General features: G+C 58.1%; 3 protein-coding genes across 5 annotated transcripts in view; 2 read left to right on the plus strand and 1 right to left on the minus strand.

The window, feature by feature from the left end:
- Positions 1–4,570, plus strand: part of QRICH1 (glutamine rich 1) — a 45,679-nt gene extending 41,109 nt beyond the window's left edge. For all 3 annotated transcript variants that reach the window (XM_004581451.3, XM_004581450.2, XM_058679120.1), the window contains 4 exons: positions 998–1,106; positions 1,505–1,656; positions 1,868–1,958; positions 3,662–4,570. In XM_004581451.3, the coding sequence (XP_004581508.1) occupies positions 998–1,106; positions 1,505–1,656; positions 1,868–1,958; positions 3,662–3,854 (545 nt within the window). In that variant the 3' untranslated portion in view covers positions 3,855–4,570. The remainder of the gene's footprint in view (positions 1–997; positions 1,107–1,504; positions 1,657–1,867; positions 1,959–3,661) is intronic.
- A 182-nt stretch (positions 4,571–4,752) lies between these two features.
- Positions 4,753–9,124, plus strand: IMPDH2 (inosine monophosphate dehydrogenase 2). The gene is given in 20 exon segments (XM_036497500.2): positions 4,753–4,926; positions 4,928–4,947; positions 5,349–5,365; positions 5,368–5,396; positions 5,556–5,657; positions 5,753–5,827; positions 6,123–6,329; positions 6,574–6,661; positions 6,735–6,803; positions 6,806–6,933; positions 7,008–7,098; positions 7,194–7,253; positions 7,256–7,288; positions 7,484–7,555; positions 8,190–8,333; positions 8,416–8,560; positions 8,640–8,677; positions 8,680–8,782; positions 8,861–8,944; positions 9,021–9,124. Coding segments are annotated over 20 exon segments (1,605 nt in total). The 5' UTR covers positions 4,753–4,848; the 3' UTR covers positions 9,043–9,124.
- A 559-nt stretch (positions 9,125–9,683) lies between these two features.
- NDUFAF3 (NADH:ubiquinone oxidoreductase complex assembly factor 3) lies at positions 9,684–10,990 on the minus strand. Its single transcript, XM_058678404.1, is given in 6 exon segments — positions 9,684–9,863; positions 9,955–10,055; positions 10,153–10,192; positions 10,194–10,220; positions 10,309–10,501; positions 10,599–10,990. Coding segments are annotated over 6 exon segments (594 nt in total). The 5' UTR covers positions 10,667–10,990; the 3' UTR covers positions 9,684–9,698.
- Between the last annotated feature and the right edge of the window lie 1,723 nt (positions 10,991–12,713).

Below are 12,713 nucleotides of genomic sequence, written 5' to 3' on the forward strand. Positions count from 1 at the left end.
TCTGCCGAGTTAAGCAGATGCAGCTGCTTGGTGGGCGTGCCAAGTGTCCTGTTCCTTTGGCACAGGCATGGCTTCCCAAGGCTCTTTTTGAAACCGTTGCCTTTGCCCCTTCTTACCTCTGTGTTCCCTGGTGAACCGGGTTCTTAGAGTTAAGTCCTGCTCTTTTTTTTTTTTAAAGATTTATTTAATTTTATTACAAAGTCAGATATACAGAGAGAGGAGGAGAGACAAAGAGGAAGATCTTCCGTCCGATGATTCACTCCCTAAGTGAACCGCAACGGGCCGGTGCGCGCCAATCCGATGCCAGGAACCAGGAAACTCTTTCCAGGTCTCCGATGTGGGTGCAGTGTCCCAATGCATTGGGCCATCCTCGACTGCCTTCCCAGGCCACAAGCAGGGAGCTGGATGGGAAGCGGAGCTGCCGGGATTAGAACCGGTGCCATACGGGATCCCGGGGCATTCAATGCGAGGACTTTAGCCACTAGGCCATGCCACCGGGCCCTAAGTCTGCTCTTGAGGGAAAAGCTTGCACTTATGTCAGTCTCCCTTTTGTCTAGAGAAGAGATGAAAGTCAGCTTTGCCTTGTGGAGATTGCAGACCCACGGAAATTTGATAAAGACCAACAAGAGCGTGCAACCTAGCTCTTGTGTCCTGCATGCTGTGGAAACATGGAAACTCCCCCATTTCAAAAAATAATCATGTATGCAGGGTTGGTTTTACATTTTTGGTAAATTTATTTTTCCCAAGGTCAATTATTGAGCCCTGTGTTGGCCGTGGGTTAGAGGAAGAATTTTTTAGATAGCTGCAATCGTGCACAGTGTTACCAGATGCTGTGCCAGAAGCTTGGGTCGAGACCCAGCCATATGTGTTCTACCTACAACACTCTAGGGAGAATTGAAAAAAACCTAATGAAATCCGTCCTCTTCCCGTATATGGTCCTGTGCCTTGGAGGGGCCACCTGCCATCACCTGTTGTAGCAGTACTCTATTCCTCCTAGGCTATGTCCTGCCCAGCCACGTGACTGAGGAGATGCTGTGGGAGTGCAAGCAGCTTGGCGCTCACTCCCCCTCCACCCTGCTGACCACCCTCATGTTCTTTAACACCAAGTAAGTGTTCTAGAGGCTCCATACTTAGCACTGCTGGCGTCTGCCCAGCGAGGACAGTGGAAACTCTGCAGGAGGACCTGTGGATTCCTCTGGCACATATTTGAGAACTTTTGGGTTACTGAAAGCCTCTAGCCGCACTTGGCTGTGCTTTATTTATTTATTTATTTTTTCTTTTTCCTTTGTGTGTGTGTGTGTTATTTGATGAGGCGGACAGCCTTGCCAAAAACTTTTCCTTGCATCTTGATGTGTCTCCTCTGCTGGACACTGTGCTTGGATGTGGGTCTGCCCAGACCCTGGGAGTGTGGGCAGTGGCTCCTCTGCAGCACCACTGGGTGGAGGGCGAATCATGGTATCCTCCTGGCACCCCTCCCTCTGCCTTGCTTTCACTTGTGGTCCAGGTACTTCCTGTTGAAGACAGTGGACCAGCACATGAAGCTGGCCTTCTCCAAGGTCTTACGGCAGACAAAGAAGAACCCCTCCAATCCCAAGGATAAAAGCACCAGTATTCGGTACCTGAAGGCTCTTGGGATCCACCAGACTGGCCAGAAAGGTAGGAAGAGGAGGCAGGAGGGCAAAGCAAGTGCTTTATGTCCAGTCCCAGCACTGTCTGAACAGGACTTCTAAGCTCCATTCTCCCCAGCCCAAACAACCAAATTCCCTTGGGTCCCCGTTCCCCTGTGCTCCCCAGGTGGGGTGTTTGCCTAGCTGATGCATGCCTGTGTTTGGGGTGGGGGTTTTTTTGTTTTTGTTTTTTTATATAGTTACAGATGACATGTATGCAGAACAGACAGAAAATCCAGAGAATCCCCTGAGGTGTCCCATCAAGCTCTACGATTTCTACCTCTTTAAATGGTATGGAGGCTTTACTGTTACCGCCTAACTCCGTGTGTGTGTGTGTGTGTGTGTGTTTGTGCATTGTGCTCAGGTGCATGTCTTAACAGAGAGGCAGTCTAGTCACAAACATGATAAGAAACACTCCTTTGCACAGCAACACACAAATGATTTTTCTAGCTTTTGATCTTAGCATGTCACTTAGACTAAAACTTTGGAAGCCTGGCTTTTCTTACTCTGGGTTTGCACGTGGCCGACAAGGCCTTCCATGCATGCCCTCCCCCTTGCTCCCCTTGGTCTGTGGAGCACTTGGTGTCCAGCCACCAGCTTCTCTCCCTGTTCCCTCTCAACTGCTTACCAGCAGTTTATGTGTTTGTGTAACAACTTAGTTGCTATTTCCATTCTTTTCTGTTTGCTCCATAACAAAGGAGCTGTTCTCATTTCTTTTTTTTTCCTTTTTCCATTTTTTAATTATACTTTTGACAATTTTTACATAATTAGGGTAAAAAGGTTTAAGGGCTACGAGAAAGTGGGTAAGACTATTATTTCCACATTGTTTCCTTCATGTATCTGATGTAAAGGGGGATATTAAGGGAGAAGCCCCACCCAGTCTCCCACCCACCCCAGGTCCCGGATGTGGGGCATGCTATGCTCTGAGGGTCCTGCTCAAGTGGTTTTGATAGTTCAACAGTTATGAATTGCTGTCAGTCTTGCCATTCCGAGCACAATGAGATTGTTGAAGAATCTACCTCTTGAGCTAACCAGTGGGGCTAGTATTTCCACGGGGTTTGGCCCACACATCCCCCACAGAATCTACCCCCAGATATGGTTCTCTCATGTGCTACTTAATGTCATGGCACTGCCTAATATGAACCATTTCCTAATCCGTCATCATGTCAGGTAATAGGATATGATCCTGCTAGACAAGCCCTGAGCCTTAGCTTTTGCATGGACTGATGTTCAGTGTTCATCATTGTTCAGTGATTACAAGTAGTACATAGAATTTAAAGGAGTGTATCAGTCTTATCCATAAAGATCAACTTCCCAGAAGTACAGTTGGTTTGACATGGAGATACCTAAGCAGCAATTCAAAGCCCCAAAACCCAAGAGCTGCCTGCCGGGCGGCCAGCAGGTGGAGCCTGGCACCGAATGGCACACTGGCCGCCCAGGGACAGGTCACCGCGTAGACACGGTGGCTGGAATTGGGACTCTGAGTATGGAGATGATCCCAGCCTGACACCCACCTATTCTCATTTCTTCATCATCAGCACCTGGTACAGACCTGGCACACATTGGCCAGTCAGTAAATCTTGAGTGGATGGATGAGTAACTGTTACAAGATTGAGTGTGCTAAGTATGCAGTATACAGCAGCCACAGCAATGGATGGTACAACCTTAGTGGAGAGAGCAGATTGTGGGTTAGACTTGCCAGTAAACCTGAGCTGCAAAGCTGGCTCTCAGGGAAGCTCAGATGGACTCACATCCATGTGCCCAGGGATCCCAACCCAAATGCAGCCCGTGATGGATGGCAGCTGGCACTGGAGAAGCGGGAGCAAACTGCACATGGGTGGGGAGAGGGGCTGGCTGCGTGGAGCTTAGGAGCTGAGCCGCCCTGCACAGCTGCTGCCTGGCCCTCCCATGTCGCACAGATAGTATTTGAATGTGTAAGGGCAATGGATGGTGGGTGTAGAGCTGTTTCCCTGCTCTTACCAGCTCTTCTTCAGCCCCCAGAGCGTGAAAGGCCGGAATGACACCTTTTATCTGACCCCCGAGCCGGTGGTGGCCCCCAACAGCCCGATCTGGTACTCTGTGCAGCCCATCAGCCGCGAGCAGATGGGCCAGATGCTGACACGCATCCTGGTGATCCGAGAGATTCAAGAGGCCATCGCCGTGGCCAGCGCCAGCACCATGCACTGAGGGGCCCAGCCAGGAGGAACCGTACAGATGTCACACTAAGAAGAGGCCTCCGTCTTTCCTTTTTTCTTTTTTATTGGTGTAGTTATGAAGCCCCTGAGGCTGCTTCTGTTTAAAATATAAAAGAACACTCAGCCCCCTTTGCATCTTCACAGACCTGCAGCCGACTTGACTCCTTAGCCCATGGGGCTCTGGGTTTCCAGATGTTCTAGAATGTTGCTGATGGAGTTTTCTTTTTGCCTGGGGCTTAGTGAGAAGGCCTGGACTGGTAGGAGACCTGCAGCCCCTTCCTTTCCTCCAAAAAGATGGAACCTGATGACGGATGGACCCTCTAGGGCAGCTCTCCTGCTGGCTTCCTCCCTGGACTGGCAGGTGGCACCCACCCCAGAGGAGCCAAGTTCTTTTCTTTCTTCATGCTCAAATATAAACTTAGCATCTTAAATGAAGAAAAATGAGGAGATCTTCAATTATGATTTATTACAGACAATTTCTATTACACCCTCCTTGATGACAAGTGACATTTTAGCTGTAAAAGTAAAAACTTTACCATGCCTTTTTTGTTTTGTTTTGGCCTAACAATGAGGCCTTAAACTTGGGGCCCCGTGCCTGATGGAATTCTTGTAACATACACTCGTGTATCATATAGAGATACCACTCTGTTTCTCTTATGTATTCTTACTCTAGTTGTTTATTAAGAATGACAAGCACGTCTTTTCAACCTGCGAGTGCACGACGCGTCTTTATTTGGGGTGGAATGTGGCGGCCAGTGGCCTTCCCTGCTGCCCGGGTCCTGCGGGGAGGGCGGGGGAGGAGCGGCTCGGCCCCGCGCATGCGCAGATCCCACGAGGCCGGCCCTGGCCGCTGGCCCCGCGCTGCGTGGTGACGTCAGCAGCGGGCGCGGCGCAGTGACGAAATAGGCTGGTTTATATTGGCGCGGCCAGGCGGCGGAGGCCTCTGCGGCGCGGTCCTCGGAGGCACGCGGCGCTCGGCGTGAGCTATGGCCGACTACCTCATCAGTGGCGGCACGTCCTATGTTCCGGACGATGGGCTCACCGCACAGCAGCTCTTCAACTGCGGGGGACGGCCTTACCTACAAGTGCGGGCCCGCCGGGCTATCCCGAACGAGGAGAGGGGGCGGCATGCAGGGCAGACGGGGGTTCAGGCGGGCGCTGGGGACGGGCCCCGGGTGTTGGCCACCCATCCCGGGAGGGGGTACTGGGATAGGGACGGGGGTGGGGGTAAAGGGTGGGGGGTAAAGGCTTGCAACTTCAGGATAAATTCCGTCCTTTGGACACATGCAATTGCCAGGGTTTCAGTAGCACTGATGACAGTTGGGTGCAGGAAATGCCCCCAGTCCCCATCTCCACCTTGCGTCGCGACTTGCCTGTGGTGACATGGCCCTGTCAGTGTCCCGCTGCTCCCAGGCTCCGTGGGGGTGAGCCTCCGGCTGCCGTGAGCTGACAGCCCTCTGCGTCCATTGACTCCCCTCTCCTACAGCGACTTCCTCATCCTGCCGGGTACATCGACTTCACGGCAGACCAGGTGGTGAGTATGAGTAGGCACCTCGGTGGGCTGGGCAAGCCATGGTCACCTGACCTCGGAGCCGCACCACGGTGGGCTTGGGGGTAGATGCTGGACAGTGGGTAGTGCCCACATGGTGCCCTGTCAGGCGCTGTACCCCATTGGTGGCCCTGATCCCTACAGGACCTGACCTCTGCCCTGACCAAGAAGATCACCCTCAAGACCCCACTCGTTTCCTCCCCGATGGATACCGTCACCGAGGCTGGCATGGCCATAGCAATGGCGGTGAGCTCCCTGGGCCACTGAGGACAGACGCTGGCTCCCCTGGCCCAGGTGTGCCTGTGGTCACTCACTCCCTCTCCCGTCTTTTGGTCCTGTAGCTCACAGGCGGTATTGGCTTTATCCATCACAACTGCACACCTGAGTTCCAGGCAAACGAAGTGCGCAAAGTGAAGGTCAGACATGGAGCGTGGCCACCAGCTCATGGGAATTGCAGTGAGATGGAATTTGGGTGGAAAGGGAAGGGTTAGTCCCACTGATCTACAACCCTGTTGCCTGCTGTGATGTTTATCACAGAGACTGGCCCAAGACCCCCTCTTATGGTGGCAGAAAGGCAGCAGGTGAACGCTTCTGGGTCACTTGTGTCATGTTTGGCAACAGCATGACCTCCTCCTGTGCACCTGTCAAAGGGCATGTGAGATAGCCCGAGTTGAGAAAAGACATGATGCCCTCTCTTGCCATCCTTTCCAGAAATACGAACAGGGATTCATCACAGACCCTGTGGTCCTCAGCCCCAAGGACCGGGTGCGGGATGTGTTTGAGGCCAAAGCACGGCATGGCTTCTGCGGGATCCCTATCACGGACACAGGACGCATGGGCAGCCGCTTGGTGGGCATCATATCCTCACGGGACATTGATTTTCTCAAGGAGGAAGAGCATGACCGCTTCCTGGAGGAGGTGAGTACCGTGGCAGTACCCAACGGGGAGGAGGCCTCTGCCATCCTATCCTTCCATCCAGAAGGACGCCTGCCTGTCCTGGCTTCTGTCCTTATTGTGCTCAATTTGTTGTCCTGCGACCCATTTTGCCTGTCACTGTGTCCACGGCTTCCCTGGATCTGTGAGCCCTCCTTCCTGGTTGGGCTCAGGTTGTAGGGCGGTCTGACTTCAGACAGTCCTATCCTCACTTCCTGCTCTGTCCTAGATCATGACGAAGCGGGAAGACCTGGTGGTCGCCCCTGCAGGCGTCACACTGAAGGAGGCCAATGAAATTCTGCAGCGCAGCAAGAAGGGTAAGTACCAGCCAGGATGGGCCAGGAGGTGAGACAGGTGCTCACGCTAATTGACACCTTTCCGTTGCCCCAGGAAAGCTGCCCATTGTCAATGAAGACGACGAGCTGGTGGCCATCATTGCCCGGACTGACCTAAAGAAAAATCGGACTACCCACTGGCCTCCAAAGATGCCAAGAAGCAGCTGCTGTGTGGGGCCGCCATCGGCACACATGAGGACGACAAGTACCGGCTGGATTTGCTAGCCCAAGCGGGGGTGGACGTCGTGGTCCTAGTGAGCTGCGGAAAGGGCAGGGCAGGAGGGGCAGCTGCCTGTCCGGGTCTGACGGGAACTCTTTCCTGTTCCAGGATTCCTCCCAGGGCAACTCCATCTTCCAGATCAACATGATCAAATACATCAAAGAGAAATATCCCAATCTCCAAGTAATTGGAGGCAATGGTGAGGCCATGCTGCACTGAGGGAAGGCGGCCAGGTGGGGGCGCTGAGTCCCCACTCGGGCCTTCATCCCCAGATTTCCCTCCTTTCCCTGCAAGTGGTCACCGCTGCCCAGGCTAAGAACCTCATCGATGCAGGAGTGGATGCCCTGCGGGTGGGCATGGAAGTGGCTCCATCTGCATCACCCAAGAAGGTAAGTTCCCACCTGGATAGCCCACAGAGAACCTGGCTTCATGCCCCTCCTACCCTCCTAAGGGTCCAACAGGCCAACTGGATGCGTAGCAGCAAGACAATTTCCTGTCACCCTTCTCCTGCCACCCCTGCCTAGCCTGGCCTCCTGCTCTTGCTCCGCGCCCTCTCTAAACTCTGGTCTGTTTGTTTTATTTAGTGGCTCCCAAGATCCCTCCTGACATAAAGTCCCACAGCCCCAAATGCCCTTCTACTGTCTCGGGCTGCTATAGTAAGTCCGGCCTGGCCCCCTGGCCGGCCCAGCTGCCCACTGCCCGGCTGCTGGTTGACTGTAGCTGTAGCTCCCAGGGTTTGTGGTGCTAACGGGTGGGCAGGGCAATCTGACGTACAGACCATGGTTTGGGGGCTGCTTGAGATCATAGCTCTTCCTGGGCACTTGCAGAGGACAGGCCCACCCTCCCCTGGCAGGCCACGCTTTGGCAGCAGCTCTAGAGCCTATTGAAACCCTCCTCCATGACCACTGCCCTCATCCTGCTTTAGCTGCCTAAAACATGGGGACAAGTGCTGGGCCTGCCTCAGGCCCCTGGGAACTAACCGCACGGTGCCCCCGGCCTGCCTGACACCAGCTGGGAGGAACTTCCCTGGCTGCCGAGCCTGCATGTGCCTGCGGCTGCCCTGAGCCCTGCACACATGCACGCGCACTTGCAGGGCTGAGTGGAAAGCCACGCAGCTGCTGGGATTGTTGCAGGCAGATGGGGCAGTGGCCATCCCAGACACATCCCTGTGACTGCTGAGCCACAGTTCTAGTGCAGGTGTAGCTGACAACACCAGGGTGCTGAGTGTGGAGCCACGGGGTCCTTGGCCTGCCCCCTTCCAGCCCCACCTCTGGTCCTCCCTCTCAACAGTGCTGGCCTGCGGGCGACCCCAAGCAACGGCAGTCTATAAGGTGTCCGAATACGCGCGGCGTTTTGGTGTGCCAGTCATTGCAGATGGAGGCATCCAGAATGTGGGTCACATCGCCAAAGCTTTGGCCCTTGGGGCTTCCACAGGTGAGGACCAGCGCCCCTACAGCCCTGCCACACCCCCTGCCCCAGCTGCACAACCACCGACCTGAGCACTCTCTGTCCACAGTGATGATGGGTTCCCTGCTGGCCGCCACCACTGAAGCCCCTGGGGAGTACTTCTTCTCTGACGGGATCCGGCTGAAGAAGTACCGGGGCATGGGTTCCCTGGACGCCATGGACAAGCACCTCAGCAGCCAGAACCGCTACTTCAGGTGAGACGTGGACCCATCCCTGCCAGCCTGGCCCAGCTGTGTACATAGTCCACTCTCACCGTGGCCTTTCTCCCTGCAGCGAAGCGGACAAAATCAAAGTGGCCCAAGGGGTCTCAGGGCTGTGCAGGACAAAGGGTCCATCCACAAGTTTGTCCCATACCTCATTGCCGGCATCCAGCACTCCTGCCAAGACATTGGTGCCAAGAGCTTAACTCAAGTCCGGTGAGCCTGGGCAGCCAGGGCAGGGGTAGCAGGGCTCGGCGCCAGCCAGCTCCCCCATCTGACACCTGTCCTCCGCAGAGCCATGATGTATTCTGGGGAGCTCAAGTTTGAGAAGAGGACCTCCTCGGCACAGGTGGAAGGCGGTGTCCACAGCCTCCACTCGTGAGTGTTGGTGCTGGGTGGGGATCCTGCCACTCCTGCTCCCTGCCCATGCCTCACAGGTGGTCTCTGTCCGCAGGTATGAGAAGCGGCTTTTCTGAAGAGGGATCCAATCCAGCACACCTGCCTTGGTTTTACAATAAAAGCTTGAAAAAAAGTAAACGTTCTGTCTTATCTGTGAGTCCTCCTCCAGCTGCCACCACCAAATGCTGTGAACACAGCACCCTCTGTCCAGGGGTTGATCTGTGGGTCAGGCCCATGGGTCTTGCGGACAGCTGTGGGCAGCTCAGGCTTGCCTGGAACCACAGCAGTCCCCAGAACTGGAGTCCAGATCCCACAGCCTGGCCCCAAAGCCAGACCTCATGGCACCATGTCATGACACAACAGAATTTGTCCAGAAAGCCCTTGGAGCCTCTCCACAAGGACGCCTTGCAGCAGGTTAAGTCGCTGCCATCAGGCCTTGCATCGCCAAAGAGCGCTGCTCCAAGCTTGTGGCCTGGGAAAGTAGGAGAGGGTGGCCCCAAGGGTTTGGGTACCTGCACATGGCTGGGTAACCTGGTGGAGAGCCAGGTTTCTGGTTGAAGCAGAGTGCAGCACTGAAAGCCTTTCGAATACATCTTTTTAAAAAATCTGTACATCACCAACCAGTCGGCCTTCAGGTTCCTCGATGTCCCCCACCCCCAGATATGATACCCCACTAAGCCATCCACCCCTGGTCAGCAACACAAAAACCTGCTGCAAAGTGGAGTATAAATTATCACATTATTAACATCCGCTGCTGGGAGCCCTTGCCCTCCGGACAGCCCAAGTGTTCACTCCGCAGCTTTGCCCTGCAACCAGGTCTCTCAGGGGGAGGGATGAGAGCCGCTGCCGTCACCCGGCCCTCGTGACACAGGAAGTTGAAGGTGGCACAGGCATTGGGCTGCGAAGGAAAGGCCAGTGTGAGCCCACCATGCTGGGCGGCGAGGCCCTGGCTCCCCCGCATCCTCCCCGGCGGCCCGCTGGACACCTACCGTGTCCTGCACTTCCACGGACAGACCGCGCTGCCTCAGCACTCGCAGGACCCCGGGCTGCAGCCGCTCTGTCCGGTTCCCGGTGCCCACCACGACAATCTCTAGGGAAACGGGGAGGGGCTGGGGCCACAGCCAGGTCCGCTGAGGCCCTGGAGGGAACCTCAAACCCCACTGCCCTCCCGCAGCACCCCCCCATACCTATCCGGGGTTCCAGCAGCCAGAAGAGGGAGAAACTCTCCCTCCGTGATGTCCCGGTGGGATCCCACCTGTGCGGGAGGAGAGGCGGAGACGGGATCAACCGGATGAGCGGCAGCTGCAGCCTCGCCCTCCCGGGGTTCCGGGACGCCGGCTCACGTTCCACTGCACCACCGTGTGCGGCAGCAGCGCGCAGGGGCCCAGCACGCGGTTCCCGTTGACCGTGAAGCCGCGGCTGCTGTAGCTGTCGATGTACATGACGTGAGGAGCCTCGCGCTGCAGCAACGAGATGCGCGTCCGCTGGTACAACTCGTCGTCGGCCGGCGAGAGCCGGTGTCCGCGCCGCGGGGCCCTGTGGAGGCGCGGGGAGGGTCAGGGCGGTGCGGGACTCGGGCGCGGCCGGCCCTGCACGAGCCCTGGCCGTCGGGCTGCCTCAGGCCTGGACTCACCCGGGCAGCGCACAGCGAAGCGCGGGTCTCAGCCGGGGCAGGCGGCGGAGCGCGGTGGTGGCGGCCATGGCGGACCCTCGGCGGGCCTGGGGGGGTGCGGGCCGCCGCGCCTCGAGCGCCCCCAGCGGCCCGGAGGGCGCCCCGCGTCCCCGGAGGGCGTTTCCCACGCTCGGGTGTCAGCACCTGCCGTCCGGCCCCGCCAGCTGCCCACAGTCCCCGGGGACTCGGGGCAGCTGGTGGCGCGGTTGCCATGACGACCCCGCGGGGGGCTGGGTGCCCTCAGACGCGGGGCCCCTGAAGGAGGGCGGGAGCGCACCTAGCCGAGTTCCGCCACACCTGGACGGGGCGTGGCGCCCTAATCCCGGGCTCTTGAGCTGAGCGCTCGGGGTCGGGTTTCCCCTCTCGGCCAACCGCCGAGCCACGCCCCTTTCCAACCGTCACCCGCGCGAACCGTTAAGCGGCGTCGCCTCACGCTGCGGAAGGGGCGTGGCCGCGCGCCCATTGGCTCCTGGCGAGCGCGAGGGGGCGTGGCCAGGCGATTTCGCCATAAACTGGCTCCCAGGCTTCGGGCGGCCAGAACCGGCGTCGGAAGGGCTTCGGCTTGTTCTTGTCTGTCACGCCAGGTCTGGGAGCGACCGGCCCAAACCGGACCAGACTCGAACTGGACCGCGTCCGGAGCGACGTCGGGACCTCGCTCGGTCTGCTCGCGTTCCGAGACGCTCCCCTCGCACCCGGTCTTGATCCGCGTCCTGGGCCTACATGGCGCGAGGAGCTGGCGCCCGCTCGGGGTTCCGGCATCTCGGCCGTGTGGCGGCTTCGGGGGACGTTGTCGCGTTCGCTCCCCGTGCGGGTCCGGGCGGGCGGGAGGAGCGGCCCCACAGGGCCCTTCCCGGCTCCCGCCGCCGCGTGTGTGTGTCGGGGAGCGGGGCCCTTGGCGGCCCCCGGGCGCTGGCCGCCGCACCGGACAAAGGGGGTGTCCTTCCAGGGCGGACGCGCGGCTTGACTTCCTCTCTGTGGCCCCGCGGGCGCGCTTCCCTTCTTGGCCGTCTCTGAAACCCGCCCTGCCGCTCTCACGGCACCAGGGCCCGGCCTGCGCGGACCCAGCAGGGCTAATCCTGCCCGGGGATGTAATCCGGATCGGGACCCGCTCCCAAGGGGAGGGCCCCGTGCTGCCCTCCCATTGTTCTGGGGCGCAGGTGAGCGCCTCTGTTCCCGCTGGACTCCTGTTGCTCTCCCGGGCCCGCCCCCTGGCACTTAGGCTGGGCGGGTTCCGGGTTGGCCCTTAGGGGGCCAGTGGACCTGGGGGGCAGGAGCTCCACTCCAGCAGCTGGACAGCGGGCAACGGAATCCCAAAAGCAGCTGTTGTCTCGAGAGCATTCCAGCTGCGCTTGGATTTCGTTCCCTGCTTTCCTGCCCGAGCAGCGCCCAGGCCCGGCTGGGAGAGCCCCCGGTGCCCCTGTCCCTCCCGGACAAGGCTCTGGGCCAGCGGGCTCGTACTTTGTCGAGGCAGGATTGGGCCCACAAGGAGCGCTGCAGGGCCGGCGGCGAGTCCCACAGGGCCGCCTCAGCCCACAGCCCGCTAAAGATAGCCCTTCACTTCCTGGGGAAAAACCGCCCCAACGGTCTGTGCAGACCCGGGTGGCGGGCTCGGGAGCTCGCGGCATGGAAAGCGCTTTGGAATGACACGATCACTCCCGTTGAGTGGGCACCCGGGAAGCCATCGGGAATGTCGTGTCCGCCCAGTGCTCTTTCGGCGCCTCTCGGCGGGGCCTCCCTCGCCAAGTTCCCCCATGTCCCAGGGCAGAGCGCGCAGGGGTGGGTGTGTGCACCCCGGAGGAGAAGGGCTGGCTGGGGCAGGAGCCGCACTGGCCGGCGATGACCCCCCTCCCCGAAACAAGCCGGAGGGTCTCCACTGTGGTACCCCAGGCTGGCAGAGAAAAATGCAAAGCTGGAGATTCTCACTCCTCAAGGGCCGAGAGAGGAAGGTGGGCGATTCCATCGGTTGGACACTGGTTGGTAATAACTACCACCCTGTATCTGCAGCGAAGAAGGTCTTTTTTGAAACCGAACCCGGCGCGGTAGCCTAGTGGCTAAAGTCTTGGGCTTGCACGTGCA

The sequence above is a fragment of the Ochotona princeps genome, chromosome 21 (genome assembly GCF_030435755.1).
Source record: "Ochotona princeps isolate mOchPri1 chromosome 21, mOchPri1.hap1, whole genome shotgun sequence".
NCBI classification, from domain to species: domain Eukaryota; kingdom Metazoa; phylum Chordata; class Mammalia; order Lagomorpha; family Ochotonidae; genus Ochotona; species Ochotona princeps.